The sequence below is a fragment of the Bos taurus genome, chromosome 10, assembly GCF_002263795.3.
Source record: "Bos taurus isolate L1 Dominette 01449 registration number 42190680 breed Hereford chromosome 10, ARS-UCD2.0, whole genome shotgun sequence".
Taxonomy (NCBI): domain Eukaryota; kingdom Metazoa; phylum Chordata; class Mammalia; order Artiodactyla; family Bovidae; genus Bos; species Bos taurus.
This window is the reverse complement of record NC_037337.1, coordinates 87,339,159-87,363,751: the sequence shown is the minus strand read 5'-3', so window position 1 is coordinate 87,363,751 and position 24,593 is coordinate 87,339,159. Positions and strand designations below refer to the sequence as shown.

The 24,593-nt window shown below is 48.5% G+C and overlaps 1 protein-coding gene across 1 annotated transcript in view; it reads right to left on the bottom strand.

Annotated features, from left to right (window-relative positions):
* The window catches only part of IFT43 (intraflagellar transport 43), a 103,798-nt gene that overhangs the window by 8,028 nt on the left and 71,177 nt on the right, over positions 1 to 24,593 (bottom strand). Inside the window, 2 exon segments of the mRNA NM_001040521.2 lie at positions 19,882 to 19,928; positions 20,564 to 20,596. Coding sequence (NP_001035611.1) covers positions 19,882 to 19,928; positions 20,564 to 20,596 — 80 coding nt within the window.

Here is a 24,593-nt window from a genome sequence, read left to right as displayed (position 1 = left end):
CTGGTCCTTCTAGATGCTGACTGATGACATCTGTCCCTCTCGCTTCACTCACTAACCTCACCCCGGCTCCGCAGGGTAGAGGACCCACAAAGCCCCACACAACTGCTTCTCCAGCAGTACCCCGGCCACTGCAGAGCACTTGTGGGCTGCCAAGGGCTCACGTCCACCCTTTATAAGGCACAGCCATGTTCAACAACCAACCCACCTGAAAGGGACCTGACACCCTGCAGGGGGGACACCCCAAGAAGAGCAGTTGAGACAACCCCCAATGGTGTGTTCAAAGTCAACAGACCTTCAACAGAGCTCAAGAGCTTTTGAAAGAATGTCCATGTTTCTAGGAGATGGCAACTTTAAGCCTGAGATCATTATCATTTTTCTCTGCAGCTGCAAAACTTTGTTTTACTGAATGCTGTTACCTTCTGCATCACGTATGGGGAATTTTAAACAGGCAAATGGAAGAAGGTCTGATTGAAGATGAAGTTAAGTGAAAGAAATTGGTCTCATTTAGCACATGACAGGATTCATCTGTGTTCCCAAGTCCACTGAGGTGGCATCATGGGCGTTTCATATTCATGAGCTGCTGCGACACTGTGTCCCCTCATTTACAAAGAGCCGTGTTCAGCAAATTCTGTCCCCGTGGACACTCCGTGCATTTCATGGTCTTGTCAGAGAGACATCAAACGCTCCAGTAACCAAATACCAGAAAATGGCTTTAATTAGTGGATCTCAATCGTATAAATAATTTTTTTTTCTAAGTGAAAAAATGGAGCATTTTTTTTTTTAAGGGAAAAGAAAAGGGGAAAGCAGTAGGCAACAGGCTTCAAACACCCGAAGGAACAAGGGGAAAGGATGCTCTCAGAGGAGCTCTGGGCCCCTGCAGTCCCTGGGTGGACTCGGGTTCCAGGGCAAAAAGGCACCTGCGGATCCTGGGCAGGTCTGCTTCATGAAGACCGGTCCCTGGTGAGTCCCCCTGACCCAGCTGGGCCGCTCGACCGGGAGGAGACGGGTGGCCCTCAGAGAAGACAGGCTGAACATTGTGACACCATTGGCCAGAGCGCCCACTGCAGGGGCTGAGAAACAGGTTCTGACTATGAGCAAAAGGAGCACAAGCAGGTCCCTGAGGAAATCAGTGCCAGGGACAGAAAGAAGATGCCCGTCTCCTGAGGGGCTGGCTGGCGGGGGCTGTGGGGGGCTTCATCCATATCCCACGTATGCTGAGAAGTCTCCGTGCTTCTACCCAACCAACCCCCTTCCTCGTGCTGCTGGGGAAGGAGATCACTGACTTCAAGATGAACATCAAAACAGCTGGTGTTGAACCTACGTGCAAAGCAGAAATAGAGACAGGGACGTAGAGAAGAGACATACAGACGCCAACGGGGGAGCAGGGTAGGATGGACTGGGAGGTTGGCACTGACGTATATATCAGCACGTTACTGTGCAAAGAACAGATAAGTAATGGGAACCTGCTGTATAGCACAGAGAGCTCTAGTCAACCCTCTGTGGTGACCTAAACGGGAAGGAAATCCAAAAAGGAGGGGATAGATGTATACATCCGGCGGATTCATTTCGTTGTATAGCAGAAACTAACACAACACTGTAAAGCAATTACAGTCCAATAAAGACTAAAAAAAAAAAAGAAAAGAAAATAGAGCCGGTTGCTCCGTCCAGCCCCCACACTGTGGCAACCGTCCTGGCTGACGCTGGGCCGTGAGAGCAGGGCTGGGACTGAGTCTGTGTCTGAGACCAGCCGGGTCTCAGCGGGTGTGGTGCTGGCTGGACGGTGGGCAGACGGGAGGCTGTGCTGAATGCTGACTCAGCTTGTGGCCTGCCTCAGGCATGCAGGCCCGGCCTCATCGTATCGCCTGCAGAGGGGACAGTAGCACGTTCCAGAAGGAGCCTGGAATGCGACACCCCAGGAGACTTGCCCGGTCATCGCAGCCAGTCCACCATGGGCTACGGGAGAGTCCCTATGGACCACGCGAAGGGTCGTTAACCAGGACTGACCCTTTGCAGCAATTAAAGGTGGTGCTCCTGACAGACAAAGCAGACCCAATGATGGTTCTCCACAGGGAAACGCCCCGTTCAGCCCAGGGGCCTAACACGGGGAAGGAGCCCAGTGTCACCTGAGAGGGGTGACCTCTAGCGAACGACTTCCCTGGTGGCTCAGGTTGTAAAGCGTCTGCCTACAGTGCGGAAGACCCAGGTTTGATCCCTGGGTCAGGAAGATCCCCCTGGAGAAGGCAGTGGCAACCCACTCCAGTATTCTTGCCTGGAAAATCTCATGGATGGAGGAGCCTGGTAGACTACAGTCCATGGGGTCGCAGAGAGTCGGACACGACTGAGCGACTTCACTTTTTTGATACACTGGTTACTACTTGAAGGAAATTAAAACAATGAACAGGGAGGCTCCCAGTTACTGCCAGCAGCTCTCGGCACTTCACGGCAGTTCCAGCTTTGATCCGGAGAGACGTGTTAAGGATGACGAGGGCTAAGGGCCTTTAAAGGTGAAAAAGGATGAAGCGGCTGGAAGGGATGGAAAAGGGAGGACCTCTCCGCTCTCTTCAACAAGGCCCAAGACACAGCAAATACCTGAATGTGACAGAGAGCGGCCTTCTCAGAGCCGCCACTAGAAGTGTTAGAAACCAGGCATATCTGATTCTATTTCATCCTCTTCGTGTTATGCTGGAAAAAAAAAAAAAAACAAGACAAACTACACTGCTTTTATTCTAAATCCTTAGGTTTTGTGTTTTTCCTTATATATATTTATTAAAAAAATGCTCCTTTGATCGGTGCCACCCGTGACACCCCCACATACGGAACGGCTTCTGAGCGGTTTCCTCCGTGCAAGGCCACTGCTGGTGACAGCCAGCTGGTTTTGATCACAGCCATTCCGAATCGGATTTTCATAAGATAGATGAGGAGTCTTACCGCTGCTCTCTCTCTTATCAGATGCGAAACAGAGGGGGAGGGGGGGCGACGGGTCCTGAGGGAACAGCCCAACAATCAAGGGCTGCCTGGTTCTCTCTCTGTCCCTCCGCTGCTGCAATTTTCAAAGGCGTTTGCCTCGGGCACTTTTAAATGATGGTGTCTCAATTCTGTAATCATCTTTCAAGAGCTTTCTCTTAAAGGGTCTTTTAGGTAAACCCAGTCCGTCAACCACACTTATGGACTCAGGAATCATTTTTCCCAATATCTGCCCTCCTGCGTGTGCATACGTATAGGCGAGTATACCCACACACATGGCAGACATCTGGGCATGTTTAGAAAGCTGGGAGGACCTAAACTGGAAAGGAAGACCCTACCGGTTGGCCATACCAAGTTCACATCTCGCTAAGGTAAGAGGGTCCCCTATCACCGCTTCCCTGGATTTCTGCTATACCTAGGCTTTGCTTATCTGCAGGTATTAGAAGGGAAGACTTCTCACACTGAGGCCCAAGTGACATGCTGAGTCCCAACCTCAGATGCACAATCAAGCCTGTTCCTTCCCGTCTCACCTAAGTGTTGTCTGACTGTCAGATTTCAAGACGAGTAAGGGCACCACGGCCACCTGCTTGGAGAATGCAGTCCCCAGGCCACAGCTGACTGTGGCTTTAGTTACAGACTATTTGGAGCAACTCCTACAAATCCATCTGTCTCTTTTAGTTGCAGAGAACACCATGCCTCTTCTCTATACAGTCCCCATCGCTTGAAACAGACATCCTATGGCATCGAGCCTCTATTTCTTTCTAATCACATAAAAATCTAAGGAGCCTAAGATGTCCCTGGGCAGTGGTTCGCACCAAACTGGCTTCGTCTCCTCTCTTCCTTCATCCATCATTCCTTTCACAGCTGTGTGGAGAAGGACCTGTGCTTCTCCCCAAAGTGGGACCGTGGCCCACAGTCACACCTAGGACTGTCTCACAAAGCTAAGTGGGATTAGCTTTGTCCTATCCCAATCCTCTTTTCTGTATTCGATAGGGAAAGAACCCAAGGAGTTACAGAATAAACACCCAGGTCTCCATAGCTATTTCAGGGAGGGTGAGCTCTCTTTTGCTTTTGTCAGTGCCTAATGTTGGAAGATTTATTATTAATCACATTCCTCCAAACAGACTACGGCACCGTGGGATGCTGACGGAGCCTTCCCTGTGTTCCTGGAGGAAGGTCAACACAGACTGCTTCGTTTACAACGGTTGTGCATGTGTGGTCCAAGGCTTGCTTCATCCTCCCCATCCCACCTCTTCAGACAGGGACATCCCAGAAAGCTGCTCACATGAACAAGGAAACTGGAGCCCCAGAGACTGGTCACTGGCAACTGCCTTTTGGGTAGAGATGTTCGTGCTGGAGAGTTTGGGAAGGCTGGTGTGACCCAGACATGGCAGGGGACCGCCAAGGGGCCTAGAGGACGCTGTTCCGGCTCTGCCAGTGAGCGGGAGGTCTGGTCAACGCTCCAGGCTGTGCTGGGCAGCTGGACCAGGGGAGGTAGGGGACAACTGAGGGGACAAAGCAGAACAACCGAAGTCTGGTCCAAGCTTAACTCTGTTTCCAAAACCTGCCCTGACACTGCCTTTTTGAGAGGCAAGGAGAACAGAGCCAAACCAGTCTCTACTAAGCTTGCTGAGTCAAGACAGTCCATCAGCTCCCAGATACCTACTCTGTGATGGCATATGTTTTTCCCATGGTGGGATCATGGGACCTTGAACACAAAACCAAGTTAAAACAATTTCTCTTGCCGCATTAATGAAACTTCAGGCCAATTCCCTGTAACTTCTCTGGTGTCTCATTGGCTCTGGGGACCAGCCCTGGCCAAACCCACAATGGGGAGCCGTGAAGTCGGCCACTGGGGCCTCAAGAGTTTCCATCTACTAGAGTTCATTTCCCTACGAGGAGTGTGGCTTTCACTGTCTATCATGGAAGAACCAAATCCAGACTCTTGCTGTGCAGAGCTGAACCAGAGGGCAGACCCAATCAGGAGTCAGGAAAGCTGGGTCCCAGCTCTGCCCCTGACCTGCTGACTTAGTGCAGCTATTTGTCAGCTCTGCTCCCAAGTTTCCTTATCACCAAAATGAGGTGCCTTCTATCTCGAAGACATCCTTATCTCTGGGGTGTCCACTGGAATATATCTCATGGTATAATTTTTAAAAAACACCTGTCACATTGGCCTGTGGAGCAGTCTTCCCCAGTATTCCAGCTAGATACACCACCTACGTGTCTGTAAGGCAAGCTGGGTCTTTTGTTTAGAGAATCACTGTATAGGGGACTGCCCTGGTAGTCTAGTGGTTAGGAATCCACCCTCCAGGGTAGAGGACCCGGGTTCAATCCCTGTTCGGGAAACTAAAATCCCACATGCCATGAAATATTGAAGGCCAATGTAAGATCCCTCATGCTGCAACTAAGGCCTCATGTAGCTAAAATAAATACTAAGAAAGGAGAATCGCTGTATGGAAAGTTCATTTTCTCTAATGCAATGAGCCTACACAGATCCCTCCTGTGGCCCACAGCGAACTCAGCTCCGTATTCGCACCTTATAATCTGACACCCCTGACTGGGGAATCTTTGACGTCCCATACAGCGTCTGAGATGTCCCAAGTCTCCGTGACGTCAATTTGCTCACCCTCAGCTGCGTCTCAAGGATGACGCTGGTGGGAGAGCTCCAACCAGAGCCCTCCACGGCCCAGGGAGCACCCTGTGGGGTCTCTGTTCTTCTAAGTGTTCCACACTCCCTGGTGCTCACACTGCCACCCTCATAAGACTCTCTTTCCTCTCACCCTAAAACAGGAGCTCCTCTCTGGAAGACCTAGCAGAGGCGCAAGAATTCCTTATTTAAAAGCAATCTCACGACTTCTTGGTGGTCCAGTGGCTAAGACTCTGCTCCCAATCCAGGGAGCCTGGGTTTGATCTCTGGTCAGGGAACTAGATCCCACATGCCACAGCTAAAGATCTCACTGCAACAAAGATTGAATGAACAGGTGAATATTTTAAAATGTAATAATAAAAAAGCAATCCCAATGGATCTGATAGAAAATAAAACATAAGATGGGGGAGGAATGGTCCAACCTGAAGGTTCTGTTCATGCCACACAGCTTTAAAGACCTAACTTCTCTGGCTTTTCTCTACTCAGCCTGGGTGCTGCTGACAAGACTTCAGAGAGAGAGGATCGGCAGAGCCGAGGACAGGGCCAGCAGGGTAATCTGAGAACCAGGAAAGGAGAGCAAAGCTGCATCAGGGCGCTGGGAAGATGAGTGGAGGCCAGCTTTCCGGATAAGCAGGCTGGAGAAACGAACCTAGCGCTTTGATGGTAAGGAGGAAGGCGCTGAGAGCAGGTGATCAGGAGTCTTGAAGGCCATGTCCCAGCTACAGCTCTGTCATTTACTAGAGGTGATGTTCTGGAGCAGTTCGGGCTGTCTAAAATGTTTGGGAATTTCGCATGCAGGTTGTTACGCAGAAACATTATTAAAGATTAAATTATATATTGTTGTTGTGACCCCATGGACTGCAGCATGCCAGGTTTCCCTGTCTTTCACTATCTCCTGGAGTTAATTAAATAGGGCTTCCCTGATGGCTCAACAGGTAAAGAATTTGCCTGCAGTGCAGGAGACACGGGAGACGCGGGTGTGACCCCTGGGTTGGAAAGATCCCCTAGAGGAGGAAACTGCAACCCACTCCAGTATTCGTGCCTGAAAAATCCCATGGACAGAGGAGCCTGGGGGCTACTGTCCAACAGGTCGCAAAAAGTCGGACATGACTGAGCGACTAAGCACAACACAACACAGCGTAATTAAACAAATTATATTAAAAACAAAGGTAATACTCAAAACTTGCCATTTTCTAAGTTTTATTGCATTTTACTTTACCTATGCTTATGAACTTATTTACATCCAATGGACTGTGCGTTTAGTCACTCAGTCGTGTCCGACTCTTTGCGACCCCATGGACTTAACTTTCCCCTATGGAGCCCGCCAGGCTCATCTGTCCATGGAATTCTCCAGGCAAGAATATTAGAGTGGGTTGCCATTTCCTCCTCCATCCAAAGGACTGGTGTGATGGAAACATGATATGCTGGTGTGCTACTGTTCATCTCTTCCCAGTTTTGTGGTCACTGGTGTCATGCTGGGAGCTTGAAACCAGCCATGGTAGGAGTATGTGTGTGTTCAATCACTGTAGCCCACCAGGATCCTCTGTCCATGGAATTTTCTTAGCAAGAATACTGGAGTGGGTTGCCATTTCCTCCTCCAAGGAATCTTCCTGACTCAGGGATCGGACCCTAGTCTCTTGGGTCTCCTGCATTGGCAGGCGGATTCTTTACCACTGCGCCACCTAGGAACCCAATGAGGACTTTGCCCCCTCCCCACCGCAGAGAGCTGGTTGTTAAATAAGTACATCTCTGTTTATTAGTTATGTGACCTCTGTTAGCTATTTAACTTCCCAAGGCTTCAATTTCTTTCCCTGGAAAAGGGTAACGATCACAGTGTCTCCTCGTAGAAATGCTGAGGACTGACTAGCATTGCAGGGAAAACAGCACAAAGCCTGGCTCTCGGCAAACACACACATTAATTATGAATCCCATTTTCCTGTAAGAAGGACTTCTTTTCCAATCTCACACCTACTATACTATAAACAACAGCAAGTTTAACAAGGCACAGACAGCAGACAGGACAGTAACTCCTGGGATTAATGAATCCCACCCCACTCCACCCCTGCCCTCTTTCCTGCTCTATGTTTAGCTAAAAGGAACCTGGGTTAGAATAGTTTTTTAAAAAAATCAGGGAGGCAGGACTTCCCAGGTGGTCCAGTGATTAAGAATCCACCTGCCAATGCAGGGCACACAGGTTTGACCCCTGGTCCAGGACAATCCCGCAGGCCATGGGGCAACGAAGCCCATGTGCCACAGCTACAGAAGCCCAAATGCTCTGGAGCCTGTGTGCTGCAACAAGAGAAGCCACAGTGATGAGAAGCCTGCGCACCGCAATGAGAGGAAGCCCGCAAGCAGCAACAAAGCCCCAGTGCAGCCCCAAATTAAATAAAATAAATAAATAAAATTAGGGAGGCAAAGGGACTAGGTTTGGGTACCACCTAAGAAGTCCAATGCGCTGTGTTAAGCTTAAGGAGTGAATGCCAATATAATGGAACATTCTGACTAAGCAAGAGAAAAGAATTGAGACATCAGGGTTCCAATTTATCCGCATTAAAAGAATTCTTCCCACTCTCTCTTTCTCCGCATGAAAACTGCTTGGGCTAAGACTGACTGTTGTTTGCAGGAGAATGGATGAAAGATACGGTGGCAGAATTAAGCAAGGAATGAGAAAGAGCCCAAAAGAGCCACAGAAAGCCTGGGGACAGAGATGAACAGGGAGAGGGGCAACAGAGCAATAGCCTACTGCAGATAGCGTTTTTCTAATTCTGCTGACAGTCTGGCATCTCACATTTCATCCAACCTCATTGCTGGGATGTGTTCAGCCACTTTTACCTATTTTCCCTGTTGACATGGATAGAAAATTGAGCAATTACCCTTAAACTCAGAGCTCTCAGATCATCCAGATTGTTACACTCGCAGAATTAAGTCCCCAATTGCCCCTGGCTAAAAGTGGCTCAACTCCGCCTGTCCTTTAGGAATTACACACTTTTGGGTTGGCCATGGGATTTATTATTCCTGAGGTTTTGAGGTATTTGATTCTGTCAAAACTGGACCCCAGGATACAAAGAGCGCCACCCTCTCCAGTGAGAAGGCAGCGGGCCCCAGAGGCGTGGGAGCTGCCAGGAAGAGTTATTGAAAATTCCACCTGCAGTCTTGGATGACGCCAAGATGCGATGGTTACATCCAAAAGAGCTAATTCTTTTTTTCAGAGCTCTTGTTTTCAGAGACTTTCCACTTTTTAAACCAAGTTCTTTCCTAATTTGAATTTACCTGGGAGATAAGCTTTTTGAAAGTTGAGTCCATATCTAATTGTGTTTTCAGAGATTCTCTCAATCTGAAGACTGTTCATCTTTTCTAAAGACAAAGAGTTCTTCTCTCCCATTTGTGTGCTGCTCAATGTTTCAAGTTTTACTATTCCTCGGAGTTCAGTTTCTGAGAGCTGGATTTTAGAGCTCGAACAGCCCTGGGAATTCTATTCTCTGATGCTTCTGGTGTCAGAGAGGTGACTGGACTCTGCGCCTGCTGGCTCCTCTACCAGGGTTCCCCTAGCCCCCAGCACCCACCCCGCTTTTGCTGGCAACTTCTGCATGTCCCCCAAGTTTTGACATTTGAAAGCCATTTCTTCAGAGAGGTCCTCCCTCCTCACCCAACCCAAATCAGGTCTCCCCATCATTCTCTTTCATGGCACCCGACTCTTCCTTCAGCAGACTAGACTACAATCTGTCCATACTCATTTAATGCGTGATTATTGGCTTAGTATCCCCTTCCCCGACTAGACTGTAAGCTGCATGAGGGTAAGGACTGAGAATGTCTTCTTGTACACCATCATGCCCCCAGTGCCAGCCCCAAGCATCGTGCATAGAAGGTATTCAACAAATGGTGGTTAAAGAAATGAATAAGTGAATTACCTGCCCAGTATCACCTGTAGAGACTGGATCCAACTCTATTCCAGATGTGAGGCAAACTAAAAAGTTGATTCTAAGAATAGGGATGGATAATTAAGCCACTAAAAGGAAGGTCAGCCATCCTACAATTTGGGGACCCTGAGATCATTTGGGGGCTCTGGCTGTCCATTACAGGGCTTTCCCCATGGCTCAGCGGTAAAGAACCCAATTGCAATGCAGGAGACACAGGCTCTATCCCTGGGTCAGGAAGATCCCCTGGAGGAGGGCATGGTAACCCACTTCAGTATTCTTGCTGGGAACATCCCATGGACAGAGATGCCTGGTGGGCTATAGTCCACAGGGTCACAAAGAGCTGGACATGACTGAGCAACTGAGCACAGAGCTGTCTACTATGGTCTCCACAACCACGAATCCTACCTTCCCTGAAGCACTTTATCGGTTCTAGCTGCGAGCCTACCCAGAATCAGCAAATTAGATGACTGGCAATCTTCAAACTTCATGAAAGGCGGTTTACATAAGGATGTCGAATACGAGTAGTTGAGAATAGCCCAGAATCAGGGCTTAGATCTGCAGAACCAGCTTCTCTCCTGGTGACGGTGAACTCCTCATTCATCCTCTAAGCAGAGTTACTCCTGATGCCAGGTGGCTTACCGTGGAAGGCTGTGCCCGTTTCTCTGCCTAACCTAATCCTATCTAGCCTACAGGACCCAAGCAAGTTCTACTTTCTTCCTGAAGGGCCGGCAGCCCATGCTTCAAAGCACTTAGCAAGGAAATCACTAATATAACAATAACCACTTGTTAACTCTGCCACTCACTACACTGCTACTTTAGTTACTTAATCCTTGTCTGGATTTTCATTTTTCATGTTTTGTCTCCTTAACAAAGTTCAGTGTCCCTTTAGAGCAGAGCCCTCCGAGGTCTTATGTTGTTGTTTGCTGTCGTTCAGTTGCTCAGCTGTGTCATGACACTTGGCGACCCCATGGACTGCAGGGTGCCAGGCTTCCCCGTCCTTCACTATCTCCTGGAGTTTGCTCAAACTCATGTCCATTGAGTTGGTGATGCCATCCAACCATCTCATCCTCTGTCACCCACTTCTCCTCCTGCCCTCAATCTTCCCCAGCACGAGGGTCTTTTCTAGTGAGTCGGCTTGTCGCATCAGGTGGCCAAAGTACTGGAGCTTCAGCATCAGTCCTTCCAAAGAATATTCAAGGTTGATTTCCTTTAGGATTGATTGGTTTGATTTCCTTGTTGTCTAAGGGCCTCTCAAGAGTCTTCTCCATCACCACAATTCAAAAGCATCAATTCTTAGGTGCTCAGCCTTCTTTATGGTCCAAATCTCACATCCATACATGACTACTAGAAAAATTATAGCTTTGACTATACAGACCCTTGTCAGCAAAGTGGTATCTCTGCTTTTTAATACACTGTCTAGGTTTGTCAGAGCTCTTCTTCCAAGGAGCGAGCATCTTTTAATTTCATGGCTGCAGTCACTGTCTACAGTGATTCTGAAGCTCAAGAAAATAAAATCAGTCACGGTTTCCTCTCTTCCCCCATCTATTTGCCATGAAGTGATGGGACTGAATGTGTCATGATCTTAGTTTTTTGAATGTTGAGTTTTAAGACAGTTTTTTCACTCTCCTCTTTCACTTTCATCAAGAGGCTCTTTAATTCCTCTTTGCTTTCTGCCATTAGGGTGGTATCATCTGCATATCTGAGGTTGTTGATATTTCTCCCAGGAACCTTGATTCCAGCTTGTGATTTATCCAGCTTGGCATTTCACATGATGTATTCTGCATATAAGTTAAATAAGCATGGTGACAATATACAGCCTTGACATACTCCTTTCCCAATTTTGAACCCGTCCATTGTTCCTTGTCCAGTTATAACTGTTGCCTCTTGACCTGCATACAGGTTTCTGAGGAAACAGGTAAGGTGATCTGCTATTCCCAACTCTTTATGAGTTTTCCACAGTTTGTTGTGGTCCACGCAGTCAAAGGCTTTAGTGTAGTCAATGAAGCAGAACAGATGTTTCTCTGGAATTCCCTTGCTTTTCTATGATCCAATGGATGTTGGCAAGGTCTTACGAAGGATTTACAAATCGCTTCCTAAAGGCCTACTCCAACTTCGAAGATGCATTTTGTTCTGTTCGTACAATGACGTTTAAAACTTGTCATTATTTAAAATATGAATTTGACAACTTTCAGGTCATGCCATCTCCCCTCCAAGCTCACCACAGGCCTCACCATTGTTTATGGTCAAACACGCCTGCTGTTTCAAGTGTTTATATTATCTGCTGAGCCCCTAGAAACATTTGAGTTCACAGCCTGCCTTGGTCTTGCAAACAGTCCCTCTGCAGTACACTCTGGTTAACCAACAGATCCCCACACCACCTCTGCCCAGCACTTACTCTCTGCTTCTCATTTAAAAAACACGTCTCATCCCAATAGCTCCTTCCTTTCTCTGTTTTTCTGTTCTCTTCCCTCAGAAGCCTGAGGGAAACATCAATAAACAAGAGGATGTGTTTCTCTTCTCTCCCTCAGCTTCTTCCCCAGGGAAGGAGGAGGAGCACCAGGTATCAAGAGAGATCCAGGAATTCCCTGGCGCTCCAGTGGTCAAAACTCCATGCTTCCAATATAGCGGATGCAGGTTTAATCCCTGGTCTGGAAAGGAAGTGAGTTAAGAGCATCAAGAGGAGGGAATGAAGGAGGAAACAGACAGAGCTGGACTCCATCTTAGGCCAGGCTGCGAACATTAGGCTACAGGCATGGTCACCCGCCCAGTGGACTCTGAACTTTCTGCCTGGTGTCTGTAGGAATGGCATACCCATGGAAAACCAGACCCCTGGATAAAAGGGCCTCAGGACTTGTACTTGGACTCTCCCTTGCCTAAAAGAATATGCCAATTATCTCTGTAACAAAGTGGTAAATTCCATTATGTTTATGAGGATATGACCCCAGGCCTATTGATAAATATCCACTGTTTATCTAGTCTTGTGACACATGAATCATGCGTTAACTTTGATCCTATCTCTCTTTTACCTTGTCCAGACTAGTTTCAAGGAATCTGGGGAGGTGAGTTTGAGCAAGTACACTTAGGGTATATGAGGCTTCCCTGGTGGCTCAGGCGGTAGAGCGTCTTCCTGCAATGCGAGAGACCCAGGTTCAATCCCTGGGTTGGGAAGATCCCCTGGAGAAAGAAATGGCAACCCACTCCAGTACTCTTGCCTGGAACATTCCGTGGACTGAGAAGCCTGGTGGGCTCTGTGGGGTCGCAAAGAGTTGGACATGACTGACGCTTCACTGGAAAGTAAGATCCCACATGCTGCTCAGTATAGCCAAAAAAAATAAAAGCAGAAACATCTTTTGAAGAGTGATCTAGGGAGGCTGAATGATGAGAAATATATCTCAAGAGACATGGCTCCTCAAAGTCTACATAAAAGAAGAGGAGGAAAGAAGGCTGGGAATGTCTCACCAGACCAAAGAAACCTGGAGGGCAGGGACTGTCTCACTCACCACCATTTCCGAGACCTGGAGCAGCACTGCCCACAGGAGACGTTTCATGAAGACCCCCTGGCTTTCCTCGGTGAAGGTTCATCTCCAAGATGTTCAGAGGAGGCCCTGGACCTTGGCTCCTCACTTCTATTCCTGGTAATTCATCTTCTCCTTCGAGATGGCTCGTCAATCACACAGCCCTACCAAGTACCAGAAGAGGAGTAGCCCCTTCCAAGGTGAGAATACACCTCACTGATGACCTCAAAGAACCTGGATGTGATTATTTTAATTAAAAAAAATGTATTTATTTATTTGGCTGTGCTGGGTCTTGGCTGCTGCATGGGCTTTTCTTTAGTTGCGGGAAGCGGGGGCTGTTCTCTGGTTGCTGTGTGCAGCGTTCTCACTGCGGTGGCTTCTCCTGCTGTGGCGCACGGGGGCGAGGGTGTGCAGGCTTCAGCAGTGGCAGCACATGGGCTCCAAGGTTGCAACTCCTAGGCTCTAGAGCACAGGCACATGGCCTTAGCTGCTCTGAGGCATGTGGGATCTTCCCAAATCAGGGATCGAATCCAGGTCTCCTGCATTGGCAGGCAGATTCTTGAACACTGAGCCACCAGAGAAGCCCCCAGATGTGATTTTATTAAGGGAACCAGTAGGTTTCCTCACAGGTGCCCAGAGATCTATTTAATGTCATTGTTGAATGAGCGTCCATGTCCATGTCCAGGTTCAGGGCAATCATTCATGGAGTTTCCCCACCCACTGGTTATTCTAAGTTCAAAGGAGCAGGCTTAACTAGCCAACCAAGTAATTCTCTGAGCAAAGATAATTCTAGAGACTAGTTATATGTAACATATGATTCCTACTGCAAAATGGATTCTAAACATTCACATACGGTGAAATGGACTAAGTCGAGTGTGAAGTGTAACATATGAACTGATTTTCCATTAAAGGACTCAGGGATAACCACATGGAAAACAGATTTATGCCAGGGCAGAGACATACCTCCTAGAAAGTAACATCAAGTGTACTCTGACAAGAAAGGCTTTTTTTGCTTCAAAGTCCTGGAGCCAAAATAAAGGTCAAATCACAAATTTCACATTCCAAGTTTATGAAAGGGAAAAGAACACCAGAGGTATTCTCCGAAAACAGCAACTCTCTTCTCTCCTTCCTTAATGGAATTGCATCAGGCATCCTATCAATCATGCCAGCACTGTGTCTTACACACTGGGGAGCTGACACTTACACAACCGACCTGTGCAAGGAGATGCCAACACAGGAGAGGGTCGTGCTATTTGTTACAACCCAGGGGCCAAGAGCAAGGACTCTGGGGCCAAGATATGTGTTCAAATCCTGGTGCTGGGCTGCGTTGTGCTAGTAACACATGGTGAACACAGCTGCCTTCCAAACCCTGGTGTTGGCACTTACTAGTTGTGTGACCTTCGGCAAAGTTGCCTTTCTTTGCCCTAGCCTCCCCATCCTTAAAATGGGGATGATGACCAATTAAAATGTCCCTTAACAAGTGAATAGATAACCAAGATAACCAAAAATGTGCTATGTACCCACGCAATGGAATATTATCAATAAAAATGAACTGGCTAATGATACATGCAACCAGCTGGATGGATCTTGAAATCATTCTAATGAGTGAAAAGAGTCAAACGCAAAAGCATACATATGTATGATTCAGTGTCTAAAATTCTAGAAACTACAAACCACTCTATTATGACAAAAAAAAAAAAAGAGATCACAGTTGCCTAGAGACAGGGGCAGAGGGAGGATGGACTGAAGAGAGTGAGAGCAACTTCCGGGCGTGATGGGCACGTTCTGCACATTGATGGTGGTGGAGGTTTCACTGGGTATACACAGCTGTAAAAATCCACACTGTGCACTTCGAATGAATGCAGTCTATCATATGCAAATCAGACCTCAATAAAACTGATATTAAAAAAAAAAAAACCTCTCCCACAGATTTGTTTTGAGAATTAGATGAGAAAAAAATGTGCAATACCAGGCTTGATAGCTGGCACATGGAAATGTTTGGTAATGCTGGTGAGGGCAGTGGGGCTGGCGGAGGCCGCGGCACGAGGACAGAGAGCGCCCCTGGGGTCAGAGGACCTGAGTCCCTGTTCAGCCCGATGATGCCGTACAATAATGCTTAGGCCTCAACCTCTCAACACGTCAAACAGCAGGCCTGGGCGACATGGCGTATAGAGACGCCAAAAGCTGCAACAACTTGATTCTAACGCGATGACGCCACAACTGCAACCAGCATTGCCTTCTAACGATGCATGTGTGGTGTATGTAAACTTCAGTATTCAGAGGGTTTTGCTGTGATATAGTTACTCCTTGAAATGGAGCATTTTCACACAACTGAGGGCTTCCCTGGTGGCTCAGACCATCAAGAATCAGCCAGCAATGCAGGAGACCCGGGTTCGACCCCTGGGGTTGGGAAGATCCTTTGGAGAAGGGAATGGCAACCCACTCCAGTATTCTTGCCTGGAGAATTCCATGGACAGAGGAGCCTGGCGGGCTACAGTCCATGGGTCTGCAAAGAGTCGGATACGACTGAGTGACTAACACTTTCTTTTTCTCCCAATTGAAAAAAAATGGAGAAGGTAGGATTTCAGAAGTCCTTTGAGGGGAGTTGAAAAGAAGTCCAAGCTAGGGTGGGAAGAGGTGTGAAGAGTTCCAGTTGAGTAAACCCTCTGCAGATCAGGGATTCACCGAGCACCCCAGTGTCATCAGCATCACAGTTTCCAAGCACACTGTACCTTGACCACCTGGTAGGGATCCTGCCTCCTTGAGCCCATTGGCACATCCTCCTGGTTGTTCTGCGGCCCTGTGTAACCAACGGCTGAAGCAACAGAGCCTCTGAGGCCAGGCCGACCCCAAGTGTGGTAGAAGCCACCAATCAGTGAGCATCACAGCTGTCACCGTAGCGGCGGCAGAGGACGTCCCAGGAACACGTCTGGGAAGACAGACTTCTGGGGACAGAAGCGCAGGGTACCTTGTTGACCAGCGCCACCGGGAATTAATAGCAGGTGGAGTAGCTTGGCAGCTGAGACGAACTGAGTGAGAAGAGCTGAGGCGGAATATCTAGCAAAAATAAATGACCTTGTTGATGAGAGAGAACGGAAAAGCAATCAAAGGGCTGAAGAATGATAGAAGGAGACTCAGGGGCTCTTACTAACCCTTAGAGCGAGTGCAGACTCAGTTCCTGACCTCTAGTGACTACCTTTCTACCTTCATACCCCTTTGGGATGAGATGAGACGGAAGTACTTGTGCACACGACTCCCTCTCCAGTCCTCAGTCCTGGCTTTGGAGGCATCACAGCAGGGCTGTCAAATGTCAGTGTGCAAAATATTTATCTAGGGAGCTTACTTAAATTAATGCAGATTCCCTGGGCCCCAATCCCAGCCTCTACTTTGCCAGTGGCCTGGGAATCTGTATTTTTAAACTTTTTATTTTGTTCTGGGGTGTAGCTAATTGACAATGTCGGGATGGGTTTCAGGTGAACAGCAAAGGGACTCAGCCATACATATGCATGTATCCATTCTCCCCCAGGGCTTCCCCAGGTTGAGATGGTAAAAAATCTGCCTGCAGTGTGGGAGACCTGGATTCGATCCCTGGTTGAGGAAGATCCCCTGGAGAAGGGGAACAGCTACCCACTCCAGTACTCTGGGCTGGAGAATTCCATGGACAGAGGAGCCTGGTGGGCTACAGTTCAAGGGGTCACAAAGAGCTGGACACGTGTGAACAACTAAGCACTAAGCACAGTCTCCCCCAAAAGCCCCCTCCCACCCAAGCCAGCACTTAACATTGAGCAGAGTTCCCTGTGCTATGCAGTAAGCCCTTGTTGTTTACTCATTTTAAATACAGCAGTGTGCACACATCCATCCCCAACTCTGTGAATCTGTATTTTAATCACCCTCCTAGCATATTTCACAATTGTCCTATATGACTCTCACCCTGATCCTGTGTGGTAGCTATGGCACAGAGAATCATCTATGTTCCCCAGATTCAGTTCTCTCCTTCACCTTAGTCACATGCAAAGGTTAGTTAATAGAAGGCTTTGGAACTCCACTTCTGGCCATGAGAGAGTAACTGGTACCAGACTTGCCTTCCTGTTATAAACAATCAGAAAACTAGAAAAAAATACGAGAAACAGCTGCTTTCACACAGTGGAAAGAGGTAACACAGAACCAGGACCCCTGAGGGCAGGAAATGAATGCAGTGGGCCCTGCAGTCACCCTAGCTTCCACTTAGAGGTGCTTCCCAGGCACTGGTACAGGGTAGGGAACCCCGAGTCAGGCACAGGCAGTCTGGAGGGTTGAGGAGACACAGGTCAAAGTTTAGGTGGCTGGGATTTGAGAAACAACCTAAGTGTCCACTGATAGATGAATGGATACAGAAGACATGGTGTGTATATATATGTGTGTGTGTGTATACAGACACACAACACACACACACACACACACACACAACACATAAGGCTTCCCAGGTAGCGCTTCCCAGTGGTAAAGAACCCGCCTGCCAATGCAGGAGACTTAAGAGACACAGGGTTTGATCCCTGGGTCAGGAAGATCCCCTGGAGGAGGAAATGGCAACCCATTCCAGTATTCTTGCCTGGAGAATCCCATGGACAGAGAAGCTGGGTGGGCTACAGTCAAAGGGTCGCAGAGTCAGACATGACTGAAGCATCTTAGTGCACAGCACACACATACATATATATATATATATATATATATATGCATATATATATGTATGTGCATGTGTGTGTGTGTGTATATATATATATATGCATGTGCTCACGCTGTGTGCTAAGTCGCTTACGTGTATATATATACATATGTAGGGCTTCCCAGGCAGTGCTAGTGGTAAAGAACCTTTCTGCCAATGCAGGAGATGCAGGAGACCCAGGTCCAATCCCTGGGTTGGGAAGATCCCCTGGAGAAGGAAATAGCAACCCACTTCAGGATTCTTGCCTGGAAAATCCCATGGACAGAGGAGCTTGGTGGACTATAGTCCATGGAGTTGCAAAGAGTCGGGCACGCCTGAAGGGACTCAGCACAGAATACATATACACACAAACATGTATATGTGTATATATACACATGCACAGTGGAGCGTTGCTCAGCCATGAGAAAATGAAATCTTGCTGCTTGTGACAACAGGGATGGACCTGGAGGGTATTAGGCTTAAGTGAAATCAACCAGACAGAGGACGACAAACACCATATGACCTCACGTACGTGTGGAATCTAAACCACAAAACAAACACAATACAGGAACAGACTTCAACACACAGAGGACAAGCAGGTGGCCGCCAGAGCAGGGGGCGGGGTGAACTTGGGCAACAGCAGGAAGAGGCACAAACTTCCGGGGATAACGTACATAAACCGCTGGGAAGTTACATACAGCATGAGGAATATGGTCAATAAAATCATAGTAACTTGCGTGGGGACAGATTTATCATGAGCTCATTAATGGGCAAACGTCAAATCAATACGTGGCACACCTGGCACCAGCATAACACGGCCCATCAACCACGCTTCACTTAAACCCAAAGAAACAACGGCCACAATGATCTGAATCTGATGAAAACCACAAATCCACAGACTCAAGATGTTCAAGTAGGATAAACACAAAGTAACCCACAACAAGGCACATCGCGACCAAATTGCTGAGAATAACAGATAAGGGAAAATAAGTCTTAAAAGCAGGACAAAAAGACAGTGCATACAGGGGAGCAGAGATAAGGAGGACCACTGGCTTCTTGGCAGACAAGCAAGCCAATGGACGATGAACCAAGTACCTCAAAGACTAAAAGGGAAAACCGAGGTGTCAGCCCAGAATCCTTTATCTGGTGAAAAGTAAAGACATTTTTCAGACGAACAAGACTGAGAGAATTTCTTGCCAGAGGACCCGCTCTACAAAAAAATAAAACATTACATGAAGCGCTTCAGGCACAAGGAAAATGATACTAGATGGAAATTGAGTTCTACACAAAGGAACAGACTGAGGAAATGGTAAATATGTGAGTTAAAAAAGAGGCTTTGATCATTCAGGTCCTAAAGATAACCTCCCCTCTAGTAGGTTTCCTGCAAAAGGTACACACAAACTTTATCTCTTTTCGAGTTCTGAACACGGGCTTCAGCTGTGACACGGCTGCTAGCCGCTGAAGCACTGTTTCTCCCTTATTTACAGCATCAGCCTTTAACCAACTATGTGCCATGCACTAGAGATGCAAAGATAAACAAGACAAGGTGTCCACTATCAAGGAGCTTAGAGCCTGGTGGGAAGAACAACTGAGCCAATAAAGCGTTAAAGCATGACGGTCACTCAGCCCTGTGACCACAGGCAACTTCATCGCTCTGTCCTTTAGTTTCCTCAAAATAAAAGTGGGATAATAACAGTACTACCTCGTAGGGCTGCTGTGAAAATGAAATGCTTCAGCATCTATAAATTGGGAGAACTGTGCCTGAGACTAATAATAAAGAACCAATAAGTACCAGCTATTATTGCTGTGGGGGGTGGTCATTACAATGGAGGTTTGCCCAGGAGGTTGTGGGCACAGGGAGAAACAACACCTGAGTCAGAGACGGCGGGTGGGATGGCAAGAGAAGACAGTTCAGAGGAAGTGATGCTTCTGGCCGAGTGCTGAAGGACAAGGAGGATTAATGGATAAGGAAGTGGGGAGGAACCCCAGGCATGGGCAGCAGCACTCGGCCAGGCACAGAGACGCAACCCACAGGCCAGGACGAGGCCACAGGGATGTGTCCAGTAAGCCTGCAGCAAGTGGCACCTTGGCTGTAGCCCAGGAGATGCTCTGGGACGTCTCTGGAAGCCCTTCTGACTTCCTCCACGGGCATCTTACCTCCTCCGTCATCTGATCTATCCAGGCTCTGCTGTCTGAGGCGGTGGCTGTCACCAAAAAAAAAGGAAAAGAAAGGAGGAAGTGAGTTTGAAACACAGGAAGGAACAACCTATTATATTTTGATGGCTTCCATTGCTTTTCCTAGGTGAAAATGTCTCTGGACCCACCTTCCTCCACCAGCTTTGTCAGGCCTGCTTCGTCAGTTTGGTCTGCTGTGCAAGGCGCACAAGCTGTACCATCCCACCAGCAGCATCACACGGACTGCGAAAGGATGCTCCTCCCGCCTACCTGCACACTCCGTCTTGACCCAGAAACCTGCCTTCTTTCTCTTTGATATGTCTGGGGAGGAGGCTAGGATTAGAAGGCTGGTGTTCCTTCTGCCCATCTTCATCAATAAAGCAGAACCTAAGGGTCAGTCCTGTTGACACCTGAACGTACAATCTAAGACCCAGGGCGTGGGAGACAGGACATGGCCATCCATGCCAGAGTCCAGCCCTTCAGCTGCAGAAGCAGCATTCGCTGAGCCCCTGACTATCACTCTGATCTCCAGCCCGAGCCCAGCCCGCTCCCTGCTGTCTATGTTCGGATGCTGCGTTCAACAAAGGCTGAGCTGATGAGGACCACACAGACCGCATGGCGGACTAGGGTCACACAGGATGCCGTGAGAATACTTGAAACATACTCTTGTATTTCTTCAGAAGCCCTCCTTTGTGACCTGAAAGAGAGAGAGACAAAGTTCATGAGAAACTGCTAGTCTCTGCACTGGGTGGGACACTGGAGGGGTGTTTCAAAAGTGGGGTAAAATGAGAATAACTCAAGTGATCTATCTGTCTGGATTCCTCTTTATAGACCAAGGCCCACAACCGATGAGCGAGTGACGGTGATGCCTTCTTACGCCCTTTTCTCAGCGTGTCGCCACATTAAGCTGTTGAGCTCGAGTGCTTAAATTGAAGGAGAAGCTCAAAACTCAGAAGCGGTGTGGATGATACTGTGCCTTCTTTTTCTTTCAACAATTAACTGATCAGTTTACAGGAGCATGCTCTTAGGACGGAGGCCGTGGGTCTCGTTTGGAGCTGTTCTGCTAACACACGTAGTTCCCCGTGAGCAGAAGGGGATGAACCAGCCGTGCAGTTCAGGCTCCTGATTTCTTGCCTCCCCCACGGGAAGGACCGCAAGGCCCTGTGAGTGATGGTGGCCTGTTCACACGCTTATGTGAGGCCCGGGTTCTCCAACCTGAACGTGTGTACAGACCATCTGGGAAGCTTGTCAGACATGCAGATCGCTGGGCCCAGCAGTGAGAGATTTCTGGATCGGCTGTCTAGGGGAGGGGGAATACATCTTAACTTTAACAGTCGTCACCCTTTAGCCAATCTTACTTAGAAGACTTAAGACCAGAGTTTCTCAGAGGCTCAGTAGTGACCTGCTTGGATTAGAATTCCTGGGAATTTGAGCGTGCATTACACCGAGATTACTTTTCTGTATGTGTGACAATCTCTGTGATAAGAGAGTATTTGTTCTCTTTATGAAATCTTTTAAGTCAGAAATCAATCACCATGATCCATGCGGGCACAGGGTGATGGCGATGCCTTAATGGCTGGGAGGCAGGATGCCTGAGAAGTCCCTCCCCAGGAAAAGTGACCTCGGGACCAACCGGCACCTTCTGCAAAAATGCAAATAATTCTCCCCGAGAGGGGAAAGGTAAAGTAAACCCTGGGACCACTGCCTCTGACTGTCGTGGTGAAGATGAACGCTATAAACCTGCTGTCCGAAGGAGCCGGTCCTGTCACCAGCAGCAGGAAGGCTTGTATGGAAACCGGGATCAGAGGAGAGGAACAGGCTTCAGGAAGGTGGTCGCCCAGGCCTGCACCTTCCCGCTCTACAGAAGGGGCAGTGCCATCTCTGGTTACCCTCAGGAGTCTTAACAGAATCGTTCTTTCTGAAGCCCTGTGCCAGAGGAAGCAGCAGCAGTGACTCGGCCGGAAGGAAACCATAATGATAAGGCTACTCTTCGGGGGAAGGCTGATTAATTGCCATTTATTCACTCATCATCTGAATCGGTGTAATTGCTGCTGAACCCACGTCCTGCTCCACCCCACTCTCAGGGTAGCCCAGTATCTTCCTGCATCTCGTTGCATCCCGCAGGGAAGGAGTTGGAACTAGAGACCACAGCCCCCAGGGATGGAGGGCGGGGATGTCCTCAGGTGGCATTCTGTCTGTCTGTCTGTCTCTCCATCTCTCCTGCCAGAAACAGCAGGTTCTGGGCGAGCCTTCTGCTCGGGAGATGGAAAGCCTAGTGGGAACCTGTGTGGGGCCCCAGAGAAATGGCGTGAAACCCTGCCTGTAGAACAGTGGGCCACTGTCAGGCCATACCAAGCTTCAGGTAAGTTTGGGCTGCGCCACATCACTGATTATTTTGGTTTGGTTTCATTTTGTTCTGTTTTAACATGAATTTGGTGTCCAAATTGGTTTATTTTGTACAAAAAAAACCCCTGGATTTCTGAATTCTTCAAATATGAACACTGGCAACACTGCACTTACATTCCCTTAAGGAAAACTCGGGGAAGCTGGGCTGTGCCCAGCGCCCTCCCCACTGCAAGCCTGAGCTCTGCCCTCCTAGAACTGGGGGTCCCTACTAGCTGAGGCTGGGAAAGATTGAAGGCAGGAGGAGAAGGGGACAACAGAGGATGAGATGGTTGGATGGCATCACCAACTCAACAGACGTGAGTCTGAGTAAACTCCGGGAGTTGGTGATGGACAGGGAGGCCTGAAGTGCTGTGCAGTCCATGGGGTCGCAAACAGTTGGACACGAATGAGTGACTGAACTGAACTGAACTAGCTCTTTATCACTGAGCCTGCGGTGCCGGCTTGAAGAAGCAAGTGAAGCATTTCCCGTAGCTGTGCAGCTACCAAAAGTGAGAAAGCAAAAGGCAGTGGGAAGCATGCTTCAGGAGAGCAGGCAGAGGGTACATTTCTTCACAGAACCGTGATTATGCAAGTAACTTCTGTTCCTCGGTGATATAAGTCAAGCGGCTATTCTGAAACGATCCCCACTTCACAGAGTTACTATACCTGACCAGTCAGTCCCCAAAGGCACCTCAGGCCATGCAGTGACATGAAGTCTAGCACAAGGATTTTCAAACCACAGGTCGTGACCCATTAGTGAGCCGTGAAACCCATTTAGAGGATCACCAGCAGCCTTTCTTTTTTAATCTTTCTTTTTTTTTCAATAGCAAAGAATAGTGAAGAGGGTATATTGCAAATCATAAAGATAAATATTATGTAAGTTTTTTTTTAGGTTTATATATGGATATACCCAGTCATGATGGAGAGTGCATTTTTAAAATTGCTGGAGACAGGTTAAAAAAAAAAAACACGTGGTGTTCTATCAGCGCCCAGCAGGTAACCCAAGAAGGAAGGACGTGGGGCTGCAGTCCCGTCTCTCCCAGGCTGTGTGGGTGGGTGGAGGCTGACAGAGGGGACAGCGGGTTCTGGGTCATCTCGTCCTCGCAGACACATTTCCAGGGACGCGGTGTGAGCCGGGACAAGCCTGAGGCAGGAGGACTGCAGAGTGGCGGCCAGCTCTGCCCCGGGCTCCCCCAGAAGTGCTGTGAGGGTTTGGGAGCCTGGCAGTTATCATACTGGGGAGCCCACTGTGTAGAGACACAGCACGCTTTGGGATTTTCAGAGACTCTCGTGCATATCAGCAGTCATTCTGGAAAGGAGGCAGCCGCAGGCTCCGGGAGCATCATGTCACACACAGACTGGGACCGTGGGTGCCGCGCTGTGCACTTCTGTCCACGCCACAGAGCCAGTCGGTGGCGAGGCTGAAACGAGACTCCCCATCGCCCACCTTGCACCCCCGATTCCAAATGCACTGCCCTGAGCCCTTGCAAAAGCAGGTACCCGCTGATTCTTAGCTGTCCCCTGGGCTCCCTGAACACTGCTTGGATTTACTGGGCTCGCATGTTTTCCATACTTACAGGAGACAACAGACAGCTCATTGAAAGCTTGACAGAATCCTTTACACAAGGAGTTCTTAACCAGTGGACCACAAGAGAATCAGCCCTGGGAAGCTTTTGCGGTGTCCACCCCAGGCCCCCCAAGCGAGTAATTTCTAGAAAAGGAACCTAGTCATGGATGTGAGAATCACTACTTGAAACCTTATGTCAGAGAGCAGGCTGAACTCACTAGTTGCTAAGCAGCAGGAGGTAAGCCTTTTTGCCTCGTCCTTCCGAGTTGCCTACTTTCTCCCCTGTGTGTTAGTCGCTCAGTCACGTCCAACTCTTTGCGACCCCATGGACTGTAGCCCACCACGCTGCTCTGTCCATGGAATTCTCCAGGCAAGAATCCTGGAGTGGGTAGCCATTCCCTTCTCCAGGAGATCTTCCCAACCCAGGGATCGAACCTGGGTCTCCTGCATTGCAGGCAGATTTTTACCACCTGAGCCACCAAGGAAGCCCTTTCTCCTAACACAAGTGACAGGCTGAGGGGAGGAAGGAAACGGCCTTATGGACTGAAGGCTCCATTCCCGAGTGACCCTGAACTGGCGTTCCCCAGACTCAGCTGGGATTCCCCAGTGTTCATAAAAGCTCAGCAGGCGCCCTCCACCCGGGGAGGCCCAGAAGCAATTCAGGTCCGATTAGAGATGCTTGTTCAATATTCAAAATGTAAAACACAGAGGTTGCTGAACCAGCACTTTGAAAAGTTAATTA